The 24,290-nt window shown below is 43.8% G+C and overlaps 2 protein-coding genes across 6 annotated transcripts in view; one reads left to right on the top strand and one right to left on the bottom strand.

Annotated features, from left to right (window-relative positions):
- afap1 (actin filament associated protein 1) overlaps positions 1–24,290 on the bottom strand; it is a 161,586-nt gene that overhangs the window by 43,441 nt on the left and 93,855 nt on the right. For 4 of the 5 annotated variants that reach the window (XM_079667686.1, XM_079667685.1, XM_079667689.1 and 1 more), the window contains exons 7-8: positions 16,941–17,027; positions 4,476–4,551 (exon numbers count right to left, since the gene is read on the bottom strand). In XM_079667686.1, coding sequence (XP_079523812.1) covers positions 4,476–4,551; positions 16,941–17,027 — 163 coding nt within the window. The remainder of the gene's footprint in view (positions 1–4,475; positions 4,552–16,940; positions 17,028–24,290) is intronic. The other variant, XM_079667688.1, reaches the window with a different exon arrangement.
- Positions 1–24,290, top strand: part of LOC307031005 (uncharacterized protein) — a 131,292-nt gene that overhangs the window by 95,324 nt on the left and 11,678 nt on the right. The gene's annotated exons all lie outside the window — the stretch shown is intronic.

Genomic DNA, 24,290 nt, shown 5'->3' with positions numbered 1-24,290 from the left:
TGCACAGTTCATGCAGGACTCGGAGGCAAATGTATTCATAATAACATGATTTATTGTGCTCTCTCTCTCTCTGTCTCTCTCTCTGTCTCTGTCTCTCTGTCTCTCTCTCTTTCTCTCTATCTCTCTCTCTCACTCACTCACTCACTCACTCACAACAAGTGAGAATATAAAGAACAAAATAATAACTTATTCTCACACAACAAATGTCAACTGTACACACATGTCATTTCCTGGACCTATACCAAAGTGTGAATGTAGGCCTCCTGCAACAACCTACATTGTAACAGAAAATGTCCTATTGGGAATTCAGTTCCACAATAATAATGAAGTCTCCAGGAGCAGATGAGCCTAAGGGCTAATAGCTCATCTTCAGTCTGCTGATGTTTGCTATTGCCATTTCTGTGGTGGCAAAGTAAAAAAGATAAGGAAAAAGATAACAATTAAGGACAAGTGTGTGCTTGTTCAGCTTTTGACCTCGGTCACAGCCTTCTCTCCATTCTTTGAGCAAATGCCTTCTTCCTGAGTCACTTCTCTCCTCCATCACAGCGGCTGTGCATATCACTTTTGTGTTGCTGGCGGAGCCTGCGCTTATGCTGGGTTGATGACTGTCCTCCTCCTCACTCACTTGTTCACTTTTGCTGGTAATATTCTCCTCTGTACCTCTCTTCCGAATACCTCCCGTTTTGAGCCACGTTTTTAACATCATTCAGCTTTCTTCATTCTTTAGCTTGCTTGCAACGTTTGCTAATCGTTCGCGGTAGTAGTAAGGTCGTAATTAGCAACGCCAGAATTAATAAAAAAAATATTTTCGTTTCTATATCTAAAAACAACAATAGTCTATTAGAACTAATTTAAACCACAGTTTCAATTATCTCAAGCTTATTTTCATTCGTTGTAGTATTTTGATAGTATGATTTATTTTGTAATTAATGTTTTTCAATCAAGCCTCAAACTATAGCCTGTTTTAAATTGAAGTTGTCTGAGGTTAGTGCCTACTGTTAACATATTGTCCAACCATCGGCTGCTGTTGCAGTAATAAGTAGTAATAAGTGTACCTTAATGTCCCAAATGTGCACAATGTAGTGACTGCTTTTGGTATTTTTGTTTACTTAGTTGTGTTTCCTGTATTTTATATGTCTGTGTTATGTGTAAAGGTTAAAGGTGGGGCCGAGAAACCGGCTCGAGATAAACTTGTTGTTGTATTCCATGGAATGCTCTTAACATCCCGATAGCAATGAATATCTGAAGTGCTTTGACAAAAAATCCATAAAAAAATGTCATCTGTGGAAGCCGTAGTACTGTAAAAAGCACGACCAATCATCTGAGCCGGCCCGGCTAAAGTAACTGGATGGCCTACCTGCCTGTCAGCCTTCCATTTGTGCAGAAACTTATCTCGTGCCCTCATTGGTCATGTGCGCGTTCGTGTGTGTTGGAGGATGGGCTCTGTAAGGAAGTGGCAGATTTTTTCCAGTTGTGTATTTTCAAATTCTAGCGCACTCGAGCTGGTTTCTCCAAAATTACCTACCCCCACCTTTAAATAAAATTAAAAAATTTAAAAAATTAAGAAATATTCTTTTTAAAAATATTTTTTTAAAAAATATTTTTTATATGCCAGATTCCTCGACGTACCACTAGCGGGAGCTGGCGTACCACCAGTGGTATTAAAACACGGTCCACACACAATGCAGGCTTTAGGGGGAAAGCAGACACACAGATGTGAAAGCGATTGTAACCTTTTTTTTAAAAGAGAAATTATCATTATGTTTCCCCTTCAGGAGACGAAGAGGAGGAAAACCCTGATCAGAGTATTTTGATTCCAGCAAATCAGCTCTTTTTGTTACCATCCATGGAAAGAATGTGGCTGATTTAGCTGAAAATAGTGTTCAGTACTCAGTGAGGGAATAACTGAAGTAAGACCAAGAGGTAAGTCCAGGAACTCACTGGAGTGTATTATTAGGCTCTTGCACACCAAGTACTTTTCCCAGGAATAGTTCCCCGGAACTTAGTTTCCCGGAAATCTTTAGTTCCGGAACTATCTAGTGGATCACGTTCACACCGGAATAAGTCTCTGAGGGAGGATTACGCAAATGAAGCCGCTGACTTCACTTCTTCTTCTTCTTCTGCTTTGGGTTTACTGGCAGGCCGCAAACAACTTCACGGCGTATACTGCCACCCGAAGTCCCCGGCCGGATGTCCCGGGAGTTGGGGACTGGCTTCAGTAGAAGCTCCTGGGAGTCTTCCCAGTAGCTTCTACTGAAGCATTCCGAGCAGCGTTTCCGCCAGGGGGGCGTCTTGCTCGGGACGCCCTGAACTCGAGCCGAGGGCGTCCCAAAATATTAATAATTCGAGAGAAGATCGAGAATTTTTATCTCTTGAAATGACGAGGACAAGGACAAGGACATCCCTCTGTTGGAGGGGCAAAGGAGTCTGGTGGGATTCTTTTCGGAGTATTGAAGATCGTTTCCCCGACATCGAAGGTGCCTGCTACAGGACAACACGGAACGTGCGCGATTTGGACGCGATGAGCGGGGGGGTTTTAGTGGAGCACGCGTGTGAGCTGCGAGCGCCGGAGCCTCGCAGCGGCGATACTGAGACTCCGTGGTAAACTGCGGTAACATGAAGAGCCGTTTGGGAGCCGAAACAGCCGGCGCTTTAAGAGATCCGAGCCAAATGATCCGGCTCACTAACGTAAAAAGACAGTATCTAGTTCTAGTTCCAGATCTTTTTGGTGTTAACACAAAATCCCAGGAACTATCGGAACTTTTCCTGGGAAAAGTTCTCCGGTGTGAAAGCGCCTATTGGGATTTCCCTGATAATTCTGTTGTATCTAATGGATAACAATAAAAGATCATACATCATATTAAGCCAAGGTGTTTCTACCCCACCCATTGCTGTGTTAAACATTGGATTTACAGTCTGCCAAATGTGTGCCTGTATTACAAAATGTAACTATCATGCCACAAATCTCGCTACTCATTTAGGAAGGCAAGGTGAACACTACATTAAAGTTATTAACTAGCATTAGCTAATAATAACACTACTTAATTTTCACTGGCTCATGGATACTCCCAGTTGAAGGCATTAGCTGAAACAATAAGCAAAGAAGGGCAGCCATATCGCGTTTCTTCATCTGGGAGCAAGTATACACTGGGAGGCTCAGAAAAATGACTGCTACATACAGAATAATGGTATTACATTTCTACTTTTAACAGGACAAAATGGTCTACACCTCGCTGGAGATGTAATAACAAATTGTATATGATTAAATGAAGCTCTAATAGGAAATTGTTGCTGATCCCATTTCATATTCTCCATAGTTTCACAGCCAAGTCCATGAATCATTGCTCTGTGCTGACTCCATAAAACCCCAGTTGGATTTGGAAAATGAACTGCTAATGGGAAATCTGTTTCTGATATTATGTTAGAAAAATTACATCATCTTAATGATGAAAAAAATGGTGTTCAATTTAAGTTGACAATCCAAATAACTGAGCTGACAAGCAAAGTGAAATTTCGCACCCCAAGGGATTTTGCCTGCTGAGCAAACAAATGGAAATGACAGACTATTTCACCCATATCTCATGTTTTTGGTTTCTGGTTCAGCAACCCTCAGTAAATAAAACCAAAAGCCGGAATATATCAGGATATGGGTCCAAATTAAAAACAATTCAAGAACCCGCAACAAAGACATAAAGCCTAACTGTAAGTATTACGGTTAAAAACACATTATATATATAATTTATATATATTATAAGATCACCCAAATTTGACAAAGCAATTTCAATGTAAGGTTCAATTACTAACTTTGTCTGTATATTTCCGTTGTGATGGTCCACATCATTTAAATTGTGTGGTAACACACCCTATATTACATTTGATTATTTATTTCTAAAAGCACTATTTATTCCACTGTACCATATTTAATTTTACATTCTGTTCTTGTATATATCTTATTCTATTTACATGACTCCTGCATGTACTTAGTCAACATTCTCTGCATTATTTAGCTTATTTTTTTTTAACATATATACTGTATCGTTTAATTCATCTGCATTACTTGTTCATTGGTGATTCAACATAATCTTGCACTATTTGTATTCTACTCCGTTTCCTCTTGTACTAATTGTATTTGTTTTAAAAAAATAGTTTTATTGTTTTATGTCGTATACATATTTATTTTTCATTGTTCGAGGAGCATGGGACTTTTCATTTCAAGATTTTGATTGCCATGACTACGCTGTGGATACTTTGCATATGACAATAAAACCTTTGAATCTTTGAAAAATGTTGACTTATTTTAACTACCCAGTTAGTCCCCTTTCAATTTCAATGAACCAGAACTTGTCATTTCCTATGCAGGGAGAGTGCTTTCCCAGGGAAGTTCTTCCAGAACTCTTCTGTGCAAATCCATTTCCATACTTTTATGAACTGGATGTTATTTACTCACTTATGTTACAAATGACTCAGAATCTTACCTTGGTCCTTGAAGTCGCTGTGTCCGTTCTCATGAGTTGCTTCACCATCGGAACTTGGTTTGTCATAAGATGCCTTCTGCCAGTTAGGGAAGAAGGAAGACAAGTTAATGCACAAGAAGGTACCAAGTGAAAAAAAAAGAAAGTACCTAAGACACACATTATGTCTTATTACATTTTACATGGTAAAACCCTTTCGAGCAGGGGTGTCAAACTCAAGGCCCGCGGGACCTCATTTTATGTGCCCCACAGAGCTTGCAAAGAATATAATATAGAATACAATTGGTGCAATATTTGCTTTCAATTATTTGCCCTAGACTTCTGCTTTCAGAAATAGTTATTTATGAAGTTATTACCAGAACTGATAATAATCCAAGGCAGAGCCAATAATGTAATATAATACATTATTTTATATATATTATATATGTATATTTATATAGTCTTAAAGTTACAACCGGCCCTTTGAGCTCAACCATAATGATGATATGGCCCGCGATGAAATTGAGTTTGACACCCCTGCTTTAGAGCATCTGCAACATTTTTCAGAGAAATAATTGGTCTTTGTTGTATTAACTGTCTTAAATTGAGTGCCTTTTGTCTCTAAAGAGCCTTTGATGTAGCTCATTATCCACCAACATGTTTATATGTAGGCACACAAAGGGGCAGCAATTAAAGTGTGTCATACAAAGAGTTATGTTACCTGCTTTTTCCACTGAAAACACAAAACTGAAGTTACTGTAACTCCAGCTTCTATGAGTATAGGCGTAGCCCTCTAAGGCTATCGCTATTGGGTAATCCCCTGCGCACCCGCGCAGCACGGAAAACACTTGTAGTCCACGCCCACCTGCGAGGTGGGCCCAAGCCCTCAGGAAGTGCGCCAGCTCTGTGGCCAAAATGTGTTGTGTCCAAACGGCGGTACTGCAACTTCCGTATCAGTCACCCGGCCCAAAACAACTTTTTCCCATTGACTAACATGGGGAAAGAGATGTCTGTAAATCAACAAAATAAACTACTCAGTATGAACTATTTTATAGCCCTTATTAGAATCATTAAGTCCATAAAGTTGTAAAATGCTATAAAAGACGAATCTAGATGTATTTTCAAATCAAATCAAATCAGGTTTTATTTATATAGCACATTATATGTGGATATGGAAATGTCATGAGTCGTGCTCCGCTCTGACTAGAAGGCCAGGGACAAGAAGTGAGTTTTTAGTGTTGATTTAAAAACCCCTAGGGTCTGGGCCGACCTCACATGGAGGGGCAGAGTGTTCCAGAGCCTAGGGCCAGCTGCTGCAAAGGCTCGGTGCCCTCTGGTTTTGAGCCTGGTCTTGGGCACTACCAGCAGCAGCTGGTCAGTCGACCTTAAAGCTCTGGCTGGGGTGTAGCGATGGAGGAGTTCTGCTATATAGGCCGGAGCCAGCCCATTTAGTGCTTTAAAAACAAATAAAAGGAGTTTAAAATCAATGCAGAACCAAATTGGAAGCCAGTGCAGTGAGGCCAGAATTGGGGTGATGTGGTGACGCTTTTTGTGGCCAGTGAGAAGACGTGAAGCTGTGTTCTGCACTAGCTGCAGGCGTCTAATTGATGCCTGGTCCATACCCACGTATAGGCCTAGGGCGTTGCAATAATCCAACCTTGTGGTTACAAAGGCGTTAATAACCCTTTCCAGGTCTTTAAAAGATAAAAACTACTTGGTCTTGGCCAATAGTCGTATTTAAAAAAAGCAGGTTTTGACTATGCTGCTGACCTGCTTATTACATTTAAAAGCGCTATTGAAGGTCACTCCAAGGTTCATGACAGAGGGGAGGATGTTTTTATTGAGGGAGCCCAGAATATCAACTGGAGAAGCTGGAGGTTGGGGTCCAAAAAAGATTACCTCGGTCTTGTTCTCGTTGAGGTGGAGGACATTTTTGCTCAGCCAGGATTTGATCTGTGTCAAGCAGTCCATCAATAGCTGTAATGAGTTGACATTATAATTGAGAGGCAGATAGATCCGCACATCATCGGCGTAACAATGGAAGGGGATGTTGTGTTTTGTGAGAATTGAACCATGGGGCAGTATGTACAGTAGAAAAAGGATGGGGCCCAGAATAGAGCCTTGGGGAACCCCACAGGTAAGGGGCTTTGGCAGAGGAGAAGGCACCTAACCACACTGAGAAGCTGCGGTCTGTCAGGTAGGACCTGAACCATGCAAGGGCAGAGCCTGTGATGCCTGCGGACTGTTCGAGCCGCGACAACAGGATGCTATGGTCCACAGTGTCGAAGGCAGCTGTTAGGTCTAACAGCACCAGGACAGCTGGGCCACCTGAGTCGGCGGCTAGGAGCAGATCATAAAAAACTCTTAAAAGGGCTGTTTCAGTACTGTGCATGGGTTTGAAGCCAAACTGAAACTTTTCATGAATGCCATGCGTGATTAAAGAAAACTGCAGCTGGGCATAGACTACTCGCTCCAGGACTTTAGATAAAAATGGTAGCTGGGAGATGGGCCTAAAATGTGCGAGAATGGAGGGAGAGATGGAGCGAGATTTTTCTTTTTAAGTAGTGGCTGCACCACGGCATGTTTGAAGGAAGCTGGGACACATCCTGAGCTAAGAGAGGTGGCTCAAAGTGGTCGAGGACAGCAGGGCACAGAAAAAAGGAGCAAGATCTGGGGTAGCACTAGTGTGGGCTAGCCTAAGTGCAGATACTTTTTCGATAAAAAATGTAAGAAACTTATCACAGAGAGTGGCAGCTCAGCTGTTTTGTCAGTGTCCCCTGTTCGTTTATTCAATTTGATTTGAGGGATGTCTCCCATTCCTCTCTGACACACCCTGTACGGAGTGTCTTGTCTTCTCGCTCCATTCATTCTAGTGAGCCGAGAGTGGGAGTTCGAGGGCAGAAGTTAAGGGGTGCATGCTCTGTGAGCGCACATACGGGTTCTTCTGCTCTGACAGCCAGGCATGACGGGTAATCTGTGACGTTTCGCACTCTCAAAAGTTGGGCCATTTTGCCTTCATGCGCCAATGAGCAGCTCTCATAGGAAAGAACGAGACCCCGCCTCCCACGCTGTATCCAGTTCTTATTATACACCCATGGGTGGGCCCCACCTTCGGACTCACTTCCGGTATAAATAGGAAGGAGGACCGAAAATCTGCTCCCACACAAACAGCTTTTCTTCAGCTATTCGTGGAGCCAGTGGGGCCCAGAACTTAGAGTGCTACGCCTATACTCATAGAAGCTGGAGTTACAGTAGGTAACTTCAGTTCTATTTCGTGTAGGCTTCGCCCTCTAAGGCTATCGCTATTGGGTTAAGGGCGAAGCATGATGTTGTCTGTGCCCCACTGGGTCCGCCCGGTACCAGAAGCACAGACACACCTACTAAAAAAAGAACCCATGCCTATTGCGCCATGCGAATGGCACATCAGAGTCCCTGGAATATAGCATAACATGAATATTCTCCATGAGGGGACGAAGGCTGGAAACAATACAACCCTGCTGCTGTGAACAAGTAGAGACAAAGGTCACACTTTGTCCAGCGATAAAAGAGGGGCAACAAGGGCAGCTCTCTGCAGGAGAGGGTGTGTCACAGACCCGGCTGCAGACATACGTCTCTGGGCGGGCATTTGATTTAACGGTTGAAGGTTTTATTATAGGCTCCATCCATTAGTTGGTTTTGTGGCACATTTGTAACGCTGTGCCAACTTGAGCAAGCACGCAGGCAAACTTGAGGAGCGCACACAGGGTGGAGAGGTGGGGTGAGGTTGAGCGACGCACAGAAAGGGAGAGAGAGAGAGAGAGAGAGAAAGAGAGAGAGAGATTGAGCGAGGCAGAGAGCGTGTGCAGCGGTCTGCTTGCGCAAAGAGCAGGAATTTGTGAGAGAGCCGGCTTGAGAGTCAATTTCTCTTCAAAATATAATTGATTGCCAGCCTCCCTTGTCCCTGACTGGCTTGCTAGCTCGTTGGTAACGTAACTGATGCCTTCTAATGTGCTTGCATCTGGCGCTGAGTTGCCATATTCCTTTCGTGAACCACTTCCTGATATCCATTGTTGCAGATTGTGGTACTGACCGTTGAGCGGCCCGACCAAGCAAGGAGGCAGAGGCAGAACGTCCAAAAATATAACCCGACGTGGGCATTTATTAAAATCATGTGCACAAAGTTCATAGCCTCAATCCTGCTGTTCTCCATGAACACATCCTGCAGCCACAAAGATCTCACACCCACTCCCAGCCTCCCCACAGACAGGGAAAACAGAGCCTAAATACCTATACACTAATTAGCACAACAAGACACAGGTGGGGGGGGAGTAATTAGACACAGGTGAGGCGGGAGGAGACAACACAGGGCACCAGGTGCACACAATCAGCTACAACATACATGGGGAACAGGGAAGTTGTCGTCAATATACCCCACACAGTACAATGATTATATCCACGTGAGCTCTAGTAACGGCGTCTCTTCGTTACACATATATCATATATAAATGATAATAGCCAAACTAACCTATTAAGAGTAAACTGACAGGCTTCTGTGCCGCATCTCACTCACAAACCCACACGACTCAACCCAGCGAAAAACCAGTCTTGCGTACAGCCTTTCATTCAGAATTTCATAGCAAAATTTAAAAATGATATTAAACTAATCTTTCAACATAATTTAAAACAAAACCAAATATTAGGACAAAGCCGTACAAATAACAACAATAAACATAATAATAAAACAATTAAAATGTTGTATTCAGCCCTGATTAAAACAGCGGGCCCAAATCCTGGATGGGCGGGAATGGGGGACATCCCTCAAATAAAATTGAATAAACGAACAGGGGACACTGACAAAACAGCTAAGCTGCCATCTCCTTGGATCCGGAGACATGACGGAGCCACAGAGAGGGCAGACAAATCACTCACCCTTTTTGCTGATGTCAGCGCTAAAAGTAATGCTACTTTGGCTGACAAAACCTTAAAGAGCCTGTGACACGATTTCCCCCCATCATCCAAACCCATCAATTTGAGTAAATATTGTCCCCTTGAAAACCGTGACTGAACTGATTTTGGATATTTGTACTTTGATAACCATTAATCTGCCCTTCAATGTTGACCATTTCCTGGATCTTCTCGGGATTCTTCAAGTCCGGCCAAATTATGGGTGACGTCAATGCGGGCACAGCGCTCCAGCTGCACCGTTCAGGATCCCAGCATCTGCATGTAAACGCAGATGGCGCGCACAGCAGCAAGCTCAGACAGCGATGACTGTTTAATTTTGAACGTGTCTGAGAGCTCATATGAGGCTGAAGGATCGGTTTATTTTGTATCTGTTAGAAGTTTAGGAATTAGGTGCGTCAATATGGGCGATCATACGGTCATGTAGCCAGTGGTGGACTGGGACTAAAAATCAGCCCGGGACTCTCGACCGGCCCACTTCGGTACAACTAGTAAATTGTCAACGGGGGGAGTGGGGGATGTGCTAGTGACTTATCCGACCGGCCCACTTCGGTACCGGCCCATCGGGATTCGTCCCGATGGCCAGTCCGCCACTGCACCCAGCCCAGCCCACGTAAACTATCAACGGGGGGAGCCTCGCTGCGGAGAAACGGTGGACCTAGTGTCCCGATCGGAGTGGGAATAATAATAATAATAATAATAATAATCCGTGCATTTTATCCATTAATTTCCCCAACATTGTGGTAAAAAAAAACACACGTTTAATCCATGTTGGTGTACTACTACAACCAGTGGTGTAGTGGGTATGTTTTTACTGGGTGGACGGGGTGGTGGGTGGACGGGAGAAACTATGGACGCGCTCGTGAACTGTCAACGGGGGGGGGGGGGGGGGGGCTTGGGGACCTCTGTGTCGCCTGTCAGCGCAACTTACATGATGCCGTTTAGACAATATAATAATAAAGGGCGGTGCCGGCTGTCAGCGAACCGATTCGGCCTTTCTGCGCGACTATCACTCAAATGCGGGACATAGTCTCAATGTGTGGGACGCGGGACAAATAATAAAAATGCTGTGTGTGCAGTCCCGCACAGTGCGGGACACCTGGTCACCCTACACACACAGTTCTGCCCCTCACACACACACGCTTCAAATCAAGTTGCATAAATGCTTGAGCTACGTTTTTATTATAATTACTGTTAAATCTGCCTATTATGTTTTTGTCATTATTACAACAAACACACACTTGCAACTGATAACACTGGCAATGATTTAAGATGTATTAGACTATTTAAAAAAGAAATCATGCTTCAAATAAGTGGGGGTACGGCGTACCCCCGCGTCCAACGCCCACTACACCACTGACTGCAACTACAAAAAGCTAAGGTTTGTTTTCTCATCAGGAAATGCAGACCCAAACAAAAGATTTTTAAATCATCATCCTCACGATCATTTAATGTATCATATGTTCGCCGAATTGACATGAAAGCACTAATAAATGTAGTTTCATCCACTTGAGTTTACAAAAATAATCGATTTGTTTTTATATCACATCCGACAGGAGGAAATTCAGCAGCTTTCACTACCGATTTTTAATCCTAATTTAATCATCATCTTCACCACGATCATTTATGTTTATGTTCGCCGAATTGACATGAAAGCACTGACAAATATGAATATACTGTAGTCAACTTCATTAAAACGTTATTAACGTGCCTAAACTCAGTAATTCAAAATTTCTACGCATGACAAGACACTTTGTCCGTGTTTGGCTCTCTCGCCGCACAGTGAAGCGTTCCCGCATTGACGTCACTTCCGGCTTCCCCCAAAACCTCAAAATGAGTCGAAGGAATTTTCCCGCGATGTTCGAAATTATTGATATTTATCGGAACGGTATCGCTTTTTCTTTTTTAAACTGACGGTTCGAGATTACTAGTAGCCCACTATTTCATTGCACAACAGTTGTTGGGTTCGTGTCACAGGCTCTTTAAGGGGAACCTGATCTAAAGGTTCAAATGAGGCTTTACTCAGTGCATGTAACACCAAAGCCAAGTCCAACTGAGGCGCCAGTGTGCGTGAGACAGGTCTGAGTCTCCGTACTCCTCGCAGAAAACAGCTGGGTGGCTGCTGATCGCTCCCTCCGCCTGGGAGAGAGCGTCCCCGCGCCACAGAATTTCCCACGGTCTGGCTGACAGCGTACGCTGTAGGCATGGACACCAGGACGCTCCGGTGCGCTCCGGGCAGGGCCGGCCCTTGGCATAGGCAGTATAGGCGAATGCTAAGGGTGCATCAACCCATGGGGGGCACCGAAAATCGGGGGAAATAAAAAAAAAAAAAAAATGTTTTATTTCAATTTCATAACAAAACTATTTCCCGATTTTGGGCCAACAAAGTACATCTTATTATCTTATCTTAACAGAACTACGCCTATATTGCGTACAGCGCCCATAAACTATGCCGAACTCCCCCCCCCCCCTCCCAAATCAGGTAAGTTGAACTGCCCCAGCTCCGCAGGCAAGGAGAGAGACCCCATTTTTACACGCAAACGCATACGAAACGCAAACGAACCGAATATGATATCAAAAAAGTATTCCGTTCACACAAGAGCGCTCGAAAGCGCTGGAGACGCTGTAGTACATATGCCGGGCCTGTAAGTGGCGCTGTACTTCCGCACAAGACCGCTCGAAAGCGCTGGAGACGCAGTAGTACATATGCCGGGCCTGTAAGTAGCGCCACAAAATACACCAAAAGCAGCAAAGAAGACCCCTGTTGCCATGGTTGCCAAAAGAGTCCTCCAGCCCCTATGGGCCCATGTGCGCGTCACGTCCAAATTGGGATCAATAAAGTACTATCTTATCTTATCTTAATTAAGAAATATAACTATTGTAATTAGTGTAGCAGCTGACTGACACCTATTTTCAATATGGATTAATCTACCATTTATTTATTTAGTTCAATTTTTATCTATAAAAATGTCAAAATAGTGAAAATGTTCACGAGACTTATCAAAGTGCAAGGTTATATCTTTAGATGGTTCGTTTTAGCCTATGTACTGTATGTCTTAATGCTCTTATATGTGATGGTGTGACTTCCATGAAACTAATATTTTATATCTTCCCAACAGACGAGCTGACAGGAAGCCCAATGCCTGTTCCCACATATGCAGCTGTCATTTTCCTTTAAGAAAGAGAAAAAGGCCTGTTTCATTTGAAGAATAGAATGTAGAAGAGCATTCCTACTGTCTGAGAGGGATAATTGAAGGAATGGAGGAAGAAGCTACGTGTCTAATGACTGAGGAGGAAGCAGGTCCAATAACACAGGCGGCTTCTAATGAAGGTCCTCAACCACTATCTGAGAATGCAGAGGAGCAAGCCATCAGTAAAACGGTAGAAGAAAAGCTTCAATCTATGCAAAGACACATACCGTAATTTTCGGACTATAAGCCGCACCTGAATATAAGCCGCAGCAGCGGCATACACTCTCGGTTCCACTTTTACTTTTGCGCGCTACCTGTCTCACTCTTTTCCGGCCTCCAGCTTTTCCTGCTGGAGCCCGCCGCTTAAAGGTGGGGGTCCAAGGACCGGCCATAGAGCCCATAGAGTTAAAGGTGTTGGCCGTTAGCTGTAAAAATCCATAGATTAGCCGCACCGTTATATAAGCCGCATCGTCGAAAAATAGGGAAAAAGGCGCGGCTTATAGTCCGAAAATTACGGTAATTCAGCTAGAGATCTAGCAAGAGGAGTCCAAGGCAAAGCAGAGTTACTCCCATGACATATCAACAGTTTAGGTGAAAATGTGGATGAAGCTACTTTACATTTTTATGCGGACGATACCGTGATGTATTGTGCAGGTCCCTCCATTCAGGAGGCGGTTGTTAAATTACAGGCTGTTTTTAACATTATTCAGACTCAGCTCTCTGAACTAAAGCTTCTTTTAAATGTGGATAAAACCAAGATAATGCTCTTTTCAAAAGCTAAAAAGTCACCAGAGCCTGTTTTAGATATTGTATCAACGCAAGGAACAAAACTTGAAGTTGTTGCCTGTTACAAATACCTTGGTATCTTGCTTGATGACTGTCTCTCTTTTAAACTTCATGTCAATAACCTGCTTAAAAAACTGAGGGTTAGGCTAGGTTTCTTTTTCAGGAATAAGTCCTGTTTCTCGCTTGAGGCCAGGAAAAGGCTAGTCACTGTGACCTTTTTACCTGTGCTGGACTATGGTGATCTGCTGTATATGAATGCACCTGCCAACTACCTAAGCAAACTAGATGCTGCGTATCATAGTGCTCTGAGATTTGTCACTAACTGTAAAGCACTTACTCATCACTGTACATTGTATACCAAGGCAGGTTTACCATCACTCACTGTACGGAGGCTCAGTCACTGGTACACTTTTATCTATAAAGCTATGTTGGGCAAACTCCCGTATTATATCTGTTCATTGATAAAGCAGAAAGTTGCAAGCAGCTATTGTCTGCGATCACAGGATATAGTCTTGTTAGATGTGCCAAGAGTAAGGACTGTCTTAGGTAAGACAGCTTTTATGTGCGCAGCTCCACTTGCTTGGAACAGTCTACAGGCAAAATTGAAATTGAGCATTTTTATTTCTTTGAATGTATTTAAGGCATGTCTAAATGAAATGCTTTCTGACACTCTGGGTATTTGTAAATGTTGAATATGTAAATATGATATCCTCTGTTGTTTGTATGTTGTTTTTATGTTTCATGTGGAACTAAATGATGCAGGTCTCCCTTGTAAATGAGATCGATGATCTCAAGGGACTAATCTGTCTAAATAAAGGTTTGAAATGAAATGAAACAAGTATTCTGCCTCTCAGCTGAGTGAAAGGGTTCTTCGGATGGAGACAGGATTGCCAGATAGAGACACATTCAGTGCTGTGTGTGAGTAAGTTGCTCGTATTGGGGGATCCATTACATACCCAGAAGGTTGGTTCCCCAAACAGGGTATATGCAGAAATCCTGAGGTCAAATTTAATACCTTTTAGACCTTTTTTAAGACCCTTTCCATACATTTTAAGACCTCATCGCAACTTTGAGTTCTAACCGGTTACATTGGCAACACACTTTACCTCACATTGACTATATTGATCGTAAGATAGCACAACTAAACAGAGTGCAGACAGACCACTGAAGCCTCCTCTCCACATGAACTTCAACCTCTCTGTGAAGGTCAGGTTTAATGCAGTATGCTGCTTTGTTGCTTCTGTACTCTGTGCTCTTTCATTCCAGTAAAACTCCTCAGAAACCATTAGAAACCAGTATTTGACCAATAAACAAAACAATTGACAAAACTTTGAACTATGAAATATATTCAACTTTGGTGAGCTTCAGCGGGGTAATGCCATATAGGAGCTCCCTCACAAATACCCAGGGGTTACATTAGGCTGGGGCTGTCCGGGGCTAAGCCCTGGCACATAGGACGATGCTCTGACGTCATCACCCTCACACATTTGTCATATGTTTACAAAAAACAATATATATGTTAAGACTTTTCTCGTTCTTAATATAGACTATATTAGGGTCGATATGTGTTGACTTGACTTTAAAATAGCAGATCTCTGTGACCCCAGCCCCACGAGGACGCATACGATAAAACGCATACACAAACGCAAAAAAGTCTTCCGTTCACACGCATTCGATTCATTAACGTGTCCGTTCACACTAGACCGCTGGAAATGCTGGAAACGCTGTAGTACATATGCAAGGCCTGTAAGTAGCGCTGCTGATGCCCGAAATACACCAAAAGCAGCGAAGAAGAACCCGGAGCATGGTTGCCATGGTTGCCCTTCTGTTTATTCTCCGCGGTGGACGGCGTGTTCTACTGCTGTATATCTCTCCGCCTCTTCCAAGGGACGAGGGAACCGTGTGGCAGAGTTTCCGTCCGTTAAAGTTTAAATTTTCCGTACAAAATTAGAAAAGTGCCGATCAGAGGTCTTCTTTGTTATTGATTGAGCTTTAAAACAAATTGATAACGACTCTGTTCTCTGTATAGTAATATTTAATAAACGGTGCCTGCCTCTCTTTTCTTCCCGCTCTTCTGACAGCCCAGCAGCAGCAGGAGACGTGGGGAGAGGGAGGCGGGCTTACATATAGGGCTTACACACAGAGCCGTTGGACCCCCAGAGCGTTGCGTATGTTGATCTACCCACCTTGGGACCCCCCCCCCCCACAGAGCGGAGCAAGGCAACGAAACTTAAAATAAGAAGCAGCATTTTACGGCGCGCTATGCATGGGTCCGCCTTGAGGGGGTTTCCCGACATGTCGTTTCAGTAAATTAAAGGGTGTTTCATGTTGTCGTTGCTGTGGGACTTCTTAATACCTTGGAAAATGCCGTTTAATACTTTTTAAAAGCCTTAATTGTTGCTGAATTTATTTATCAACTTTTAATACTTTTTAAGACCCCGCGGACACCCTGCCAAAGCAAGGAAGTCTTGAAGACCAATTTTTCATGACCTTCATGAAACTGGGTCTTAATTACACACACCTTCATCTGGCTGCACTCTTTCACTGCGGCGAAAGCAATGTCAAAAATGTGATTGTAACATTTATAGAGGTTCTCCACCATTTACTTTTTAAGGACATAATGAGTACCCAAAATGTTCCCAGCCGGGAGTAAAATAAAATACGCTTGCCTTCTTCATTTCGGCACATCCAAAACTGCAGAATGATAGTGGATTGTACGGACATCAAAATTGCTATCCCCAAGCAAATGGATATCCAGAAAGAGACCTACTCTGCTTACCGTGGCATGCACTCCTAACTACTCCTCAGGGTTGCACCAAATGCTGTGATCACATACTTTTTTTTGGTGTTCTTCAGCATTTCAAACCTGGAGATCTGATATTGGCTGACAAGGGATTCTTAATCCAGAATATTCTTCCTGAAGGAGTCACTGTCAACATTCCCCCATTCCTCTGTCATGGACAACTGACACACAGAGAAACACAGGCTACAAAGCTTATCGCACAAAATGGGATTCATGTCGAGAGAGCAAATGCTCGTTTGAAAGAATTTGAGATCCTAAAGTTCATTCCATCTCACCTGAGGCACTTCTCAGATAAAATGGTGCAGGTACTGTATGTTGCGCACTAGTGAACTTCTAACGTCCTCTCATAAAAGAGGTGGTTTTTTCTCACTCTCTGTGAAAAGTTCCAGTTATTAACTTCGTTAGGCTATTTACAAAGCTGTCATCTCCACATTTGGATTTGATGGATATCCATCGATCTGATTGATTATTATCGGAGCAAATGATCAAAGTAGTAACAGAGGGAAAATATTTTCGTTTGGATAACTGGTCTGGAGGGAGCTCTCTCGTGTGTGTGTGTGTGTGTGTGTGTGTGTGTGTGTGTGTGTGTGTGTGTGTGTGTGTGTGTGTGTGTGTGCGTGCGTACGTACGTACGTGTGTGTTTGTGTATGTTTGCCTTTGTGTGTATTGTGTTTGTTTCCCGGGGAAAACACTCACGAGAAACACCGGCTGTTGCGCGTGCTACTAAAGAGATGCGTTACAAACTTATCTGTTTATAGGTTAGTTTACCTTTTCCAGTTCAGGTTTGTGCACTGGTGAACCAGATCCAGTTCCATCCAAGTCCACGCCCCCATTAACACACACCTCTCTCATCACCTGAAAAACACAAGGGTATATAGCATGAGCTAATCAGGCACTGCTCACAAGTTCTAACTGGCATTAATCTCCAGTGAAGGAGTTATATATCACACAGGCTCCGCCCTCTACTGGACTCTATGGGTACTACTCTCTATCATGCTATACGTAGCCGGCCAATCGGGGCGAGCCTACCTGAATGCGTGCGCAAGCCCACAGTATATAAGGCGGCTATGCCTCCCGACTGTCATCCTTTTTCTCTTCAGCGAGCAGCAAAAACTGAAAAGAAAGCTAAACGTAAAGAAAATGAATAGGAAAAGAATATGGACTCACCATTCCTTGAAACTCGGCCTTGCCCTACATGCCCTGGCTTAATTGCGGGCGCTTATCCCCACCGCCTGTACTTCAAGTGTTTGGGGCCCGACCAAGCTGGGGAAGGCGTCAAACATTCTCCGTCCTGCAGACCTCAGACGCCAACATCGCCTGGAACACTTCCAGGAGCAGTATGTCTTGCTGAACACTACCACCCAAACCGGTGACCCGCCTCTGTCAGGGATTTTATGGCCCGGTTCAGCCAACCCAGCCGGCCTTTGTTTCGCCCCCGTTGCCGGATATCTGGCAGTGTGTGGAGGCAACGTGATAGCACCCTCTGAGAACGAGGGCTCTGGTGGCTGGCATGGCGGGATTGCTCAGGGTCACACGGACACAACGTGTCCCGGTGTGCCCCCCCTCGATGAGAGCCTGGCGGCCCATCTGCTCACACAGGGAGCTGGTTGGGAGGAGGGGAAAAAAACGCTGCCTCGTGACCGTGAAACGCCGGAATATCTTGATAAGATATTCCGGCTCGGGCCACAGCTGGCGGTACAGATTCCCCACTCGCCGCCCCGGTTGTAACTCCAGTAAAGGAAGCAGCCAGCGGGATCACGCATGAGAGTGTGACAAACCGCAGGAAGTGCTATCAAAGCGCTATGCGAGTGCAGGGGCAATATGACCGGCGTATTGTTGTTAGGAGACGCACCGCACCTAGCATAAAAACTCTGATTAATGTTTTTTTACCACAGCTTCTTAGCTGCGGCTCCACAGCTGATTGCATGTCCCCTAACGCAGTGTTACCGGGAATGGAAGCTCAGCTGTGTACTGACAGAGTGGATGGACAGGACACTGATACTGGTTTATTCACTCCAGTTTTGCAGCATCCCTCCTCCATTCAGGGGCATACGAGAGGCAAATCTATCATCCCAAGAGGAGATTTCCTCTTGGCAGAGATTCAGGCCCTGTTGCAAAAACAGGCGGTGTCTGTTGTGCACTCTCAGAACAGGGAGAAGGGGCACTATTCCATGTACTTCCTGGTTCCCAAGAAGACAGGAGAATTCAAGCCCATTCTGGATCTCCGCAGCCTGAATCGGCACATTGCCTGCAAAAAAAGTTAACTATAAAAAAGTTACTGGGGCTAGTGCAGCCAGACGATTGGTTCACAACCATCGACCTGAAGGACGCTTACTTTCATGTCGAAATTGCTCCAAAGCATTGCGTTTCGCATTGCGTTTCGCATTGCGTTTCGCATTGCGTTTCGCCTTCCAGGGGGCAGCCTATGAGTACAACAGACTACCGTTCGTCTACTTCCTATCCCCAAGCACGTTCAGCAAATGTGTGACCACAGCGCTTCAGCCGCTGCGCGAACATGGCATGAGGGTCTTCTTTTATCTAGACGACCTCATAGTCATGGCCAAGTCCAGGGCATTCCCTGGACCTGGCCATCACTATAAGGTCGGCAATTTTTCACACAGCCCAATTGATCCTAAACCTAACCAAGTTGGGTTTTGCGGTCAATTGGAAGAAGAGATGCGCCATACCTCACCAGCAGGTAGAATATCTGGGGGTTTTGCTCGATACAAGCAGACTACGTGCCACCCTGACAGAAAGCGGACAGGCATCCTCGCTTCGGGCAGTTTGCAAACTGTGTCAGGGGGTGACGGTGACAGCTTTGACCATCATGCACACTTTGGGTCTCATGGCGGCTGTTCACTTTGTGGTGCCACTCGGATTATTGCATACACGTCGCCTGCAGAGGTGGTTTATCGGCCTTCGTTTAGATCCCAAGAGGCACAAACGACGTCTGGTGACCATCCCCTTCTCAGTGGAGGGCAACCTCCGATTCTGGGGGTCCCCAGAGCATCTGTGGAGGGGATCTCCACTCGAGGCTCTGGTCACAGAACCATTTGAGGCTCTGGAACTCTCCTCCCTGAAAGCACTGTCATGGAAGACAGCGTTTTTACTTGCCTTGACTTCGGCCAAGAGAGTGTCCGAGCTGACTGCTCTGTCGGTGCACCCAAGTTGCTTTTTTATCCGGGGTGACTGTAGTGGGGCGACACTCAGACCGAACCCCTCCTTTGTTCCCAAGAGCCTAAGGAGTTTGTTCAGGTCGAGGGCTATTCATTTAGGTGGATTTAATCTTCCACCCCATATTGGGGCCAAGGAGGCTAAACGACACCTCCTCTGCCCCGTGCGTGCGCTGGCATGTTATATAGAGCGCACGGCTGCCATTAGGCTCACTGATCTGATCTCTAATCTCTCTCGCGTCCGGTTATACTTCACTCGCGTTTATGTCTATATCGATCAGATCCAGCTCTCCTGATCGGCCTTTATAGAGAGCACCGATCAAACTGTTAAGAGTGAATATATAATATATAACTTACCGGTTTTTAATACATTTTACCAGCTAAAAAACGGTATTTACCGGCTAACGGAAACCCTGATACATACATACATACATACATATATATGCTTTCAATACATTTTTGTACAATTAGTGCAGTAACTATGCTACACTGCTGCAAAGAGGGAGCAACAATTGCTTACTATTCTATATTCAATTATTACTCATGTTAATACCCAGTATAAATGACGCCTACGAGATGGACCATATATTGAATATATTTGAAGTATCATGGCTTGTTTTACCTAGGATTGATGGAGGAGTTCATCGTGAACATAAGAGTACACATTTCGTCAGATTTCAGAAGCTGCTGGTATAAGATGTTGAGCTTTGGGGTTTTGCTCCTCTTTCATAAGTTGGACCAGGGCTGTTTACAGAAATTATTTTAAAAAGTATACTTTTTTTCTTTTAATAATAATGATGCCTTTATTGTTGAAAGATTATTGTAATTTATTATTTTGGTCATAACCATGTACGTAATTTTCGGACTATAAGGCGCACCTGAATATAAGCCGCAGCAGCTAAATTGAATGATGTGTACATATATAAGCCGCACTGGACTATAAGCCGCAGGTGTTTTAATGTTTAATTACCATATGTAAGGGTTCGTGCACAGAGGGGACCGTCGGGAAAGAGATGGCTGTTTGAGGAAGCTCCCATTTATTAACATTTCAACAAACAAGTTGCATATTTGCATAATGTATTCAAGTGTTAGCATTTAGTGCAATAGTAGCTACAGAACATGTACTGTGCTGTGTAAACTGTACTGTATCACATAGCGTTTCAGACACACAAACTTTTCAACTTTCAAACTTCAACGGTGCGCTCCCAGCGCACGTACCGGCAGTGATCTACAGCAGTGGTTTTCAACCAGTGGTACGGGGACAAACTGTCTCGCTCCCGTAATGTCTGTCTGTCTTGCTCTCGTTCTGTCTCTCGTACCACTCTCGGTTCCACTTTTACTTTTGCGCGCTACCTGTCTCACTCTTTTCCGGCCTCCAGCTTTTCCTGCTGGAGCCCGCCGCTTAAAGGTGGGGGGCGCGGACCGGCCATAGAGCCCATAGAGTTAAAGGTGGTGGACTGTAACCTTTAGGAGGTCCCCTAATGGCCGTTAGCTGTAAAAATCCATAGATTAGCCGCACCATTATATAAACAGCAGCGTCGAAAAATGGGAAAAAAGGCGCGGCTTATAGTCCGAAAATTACGGTAGTTGCTTTTTACTTATCTGTGGCAAGGAAACGGTTCATGGAAAGATCTGGATATTTGAAAAGGTGTGTATATATTTAATTTAATTCTAGTTTAATGTAAGATTCCATAATTATATATGTAAAACATAATATTGGTGTGATAAGTAAGGGTAGGGATTTAAAAATGTCAAGATACATATTGTGTCATTATCGCAATATCCTCTATAAATATCTAAAATAGCATGTATAATCCTTATCAACCAGTCCTATGGGGACAGTACTGTGTAGATGAGTGGTGGGCAACACAAAGTAACATTGACTCAAACTGACTGCCACACACACACACACACACACACACACACACACACACACACACACACACACACACACACACACACACACACACACACACACACACACACACACACACACACACACACACACACACACACACACACACACACACACACACACACACACACACACACACACACACACACACACACACACACACACACACAGAGAGTGTGCTGAGACGGGGGTGGACAGACTGCTCCATCATGACTGTTCTCCACTGGAGAAATTGTATGTATGTAGTATACATACAATTTTGAGCAAAATGTAGTGAGGAACTGAAAGATGTAACAATTCCAGAAACATCATATCTGATCTTTAATAATAGTATTTGTTCTCTTTACTCACTTGAGATATATTTGGCAAAGCAGAGTACTTAATAATTATTATATTCTAGTGTAAGGTCCACCTTCTAGAAGGTGATTTTTTCTGTTCAGGGAATCAATATGTAGTCCTGACACACATGATTTGATTATGAGAGGGCTCACTTTAAATTGAAAATGATTTCAAAGAGGGTCAGATATTCATTAATAGTATGTTGCTTGAGTATGTGTTTGTGTGATGCTATATATTTGTACCAATAACCATTAACATTAAATAAAGGCCATGATGGTGATATACAGTACATCAGAAAGGCCATGCACGTTTGCACTGGACAGTAATGTTGCACTAGGGGTCGCAGAAGAGACGTATGAAAGCACACTTAAGCTATGAATACACAAACAAAGAACATAGAACATACATTCCCCAAACTTAGTGCAGAAAATGGAAAGAAAAGAGAAGTTGGGTGGGAAGATATGACATCAGTCAGAGTGAAAATGAGGTCATGTTGTAGCAGAAGGCAAAAGGGAGCTAAGGCAAAAGAAGAAGAAATACATACAACATTGAAAAAAAAGGATTGGAAAAGTTTAGGAGAATGAAGAAAGGTCACAATATGGACAAGGATATGACATTAACACATTATTAGCCAATGTCTGGGACAATCATTATTGTTACTGCAGGCTATAAACTGTCAAGTACTATCTTAACTTTCCCCTCGGACTTCTTTCTCTTCTCTCCTTTAATCCTCTCTCTTTTTATTTCCATCATCTCTATGTGCTTAATGTGCTTTACTTGGTATCACTTTTGTCATAAAGACTGGCTCATTGTGCGCAATTTCACAAGAAATCTTGACTTACATTATCCCGTAATAAGATATGCAAGAATCACTGTTGAAATTAGACGCCTCTTGTTAGAAGAAAGATTGCTCAAATATGACAAAATATGTGAAGAGGATCAGTTTGTTGATGCTGCTGTAGAGATTTGTATATTTTCATGGCTCTGGTTGTAACTGCCTGGAGAAACCTCTGCCACAACAGGGACTGTTGTTAACTGCCTCAGTTAATAAATAACCAACTATTCATTACCATGAATTCAGTCAAAGAAACAAAACACAAATGGTTGGATTTCTTGTTTCTTGACACCCATAAACACACATTTGTTTAAATGAAAACAAGAGAAACGCAAACTGCCAATGACGAGACTGGTGTTTGTATTGATGGTCTGATACTGTAGGAAAACCTGTGCTACACTTATTATTTTCTTAAAGGCTATGTAATGCATCTAACACAGGTGTTTTTTAACATGTAGTTTACATATCACCAGAATAAAAATAAATAAAAATGTTTAAAGTTTGGTCATAATTAAATGACATATACGTTAAAAACCGATGTTGGTTCCGAAGTTTGCCGAGTACGCCCCCGATCACTCCCGAAAGAGCGGTGACGTCACACGTGGCAAATATTGCCATTTGATCAAATCAGTCCAAATGGCAAGCAACGCGATAACTTCAGACAGCGACAGCGACAGCGATCATTCAAGCTCAGATTCGGTGGGTTATCTGGATTCAGTTACAGAAGTAGAGAGTGAATCAGCTAGCCTTTCACTTCAAGGCATCTTGCCTTATCAGTACGAGCCTCCTGCCCGGCAATCGAACAACGAGGCAGAAACTTGTGAAAGAGAAGCGGATTCCGCAGCCGGCGAGACTCGAGTCGGCAATACTGAATGGTAAATTCTGTTTTATTTAATTTGACCTGCACTAAATGTCGATCTTAATTTGTCATCTGTTCCTCACACGTCCGGCAGATATTGTTTTTTTTTAATGTTATGTACAATATTCAGGTGTACATGTCAATGCTGTGAAAGCATGCCCACTGCAGATGAATGTGTATGCTGCAGAGAGATCTGGCAGGTGATGGAACAAATAGACAGTTTGCAACCTACTGACCAGATAGCAGAGTCCTGCATCGAGTCGGGTATCCGCGGGTACCCGACGGGTGACCCGCAAAAAAGGTGATTTGCGGGTGGTATTTTTTCAAACGCTTTTTTCCGGGTTCGCTTCTGGGTAAAACAAAGATGATGCGGGTCCGGTTGCGGGTGTTGCATAATAAATATATTTAAACAATAATAATTTAGTTTAATGTTTAAATCCTCAGACCTCTCCTCCGCGGGACCGAGCAAAATCATAACCTCTGCAGTGCATCTATCTGCTGCTGAGCGCACCACATTCTGAATGGCTGAGGTGAAGCTCTCTATAGCGGAGAATACAGTATTTTCAATAACTCTTCCTCAAGAGCGAAATCCAACGTCTGGGAGGCTTTTGGTGTCATCCTAGATGGAGAAAATAACCAACATCCCAGGCTTTTTGAGCCAAATATGCAACTGCGTGTGTTAATAATTGCACGTTTTCACTGCTTATATATATGCGGGTTCGGGTCGGGTTGCGGATCTTGTGCCGGCGGGTCGGGTCGGGTTACGGAACTAATTGGCAATATGTGCGGGTAGCGGGGCGGGTTCGGTACTGCACGTCACGGGTGCGGGGCGGGAGCGGGTCTTGAAAATCAGACCCGTGCAGGACTCTGCCAGATAGAAGTCACCGACGAGAACCCAAGGTGCATTATTAGCCACCCAGGCTTTAGAGAAGGCTGTCTGTGTTTGGACACTGAAAATAGCGTATCTTCAATACAAACAACAACACAGAGCAGTTGA

This window comes from Notothenia rossii (genome assembly GCF_949606895.1).
Source record: "Notothenia rossii genome assembly, chromosome: 3".
In the NCBI taxonomy this organism is placed as follows: Eukaryota; Metazoa; Chordata; class Actinopteri; order Perciformes; family Nototheniidae; genus Notothenia; species Notothenia rossii.
This window is presented reverse-complemented; position numbering and strand designations above follow the sequence as displayed.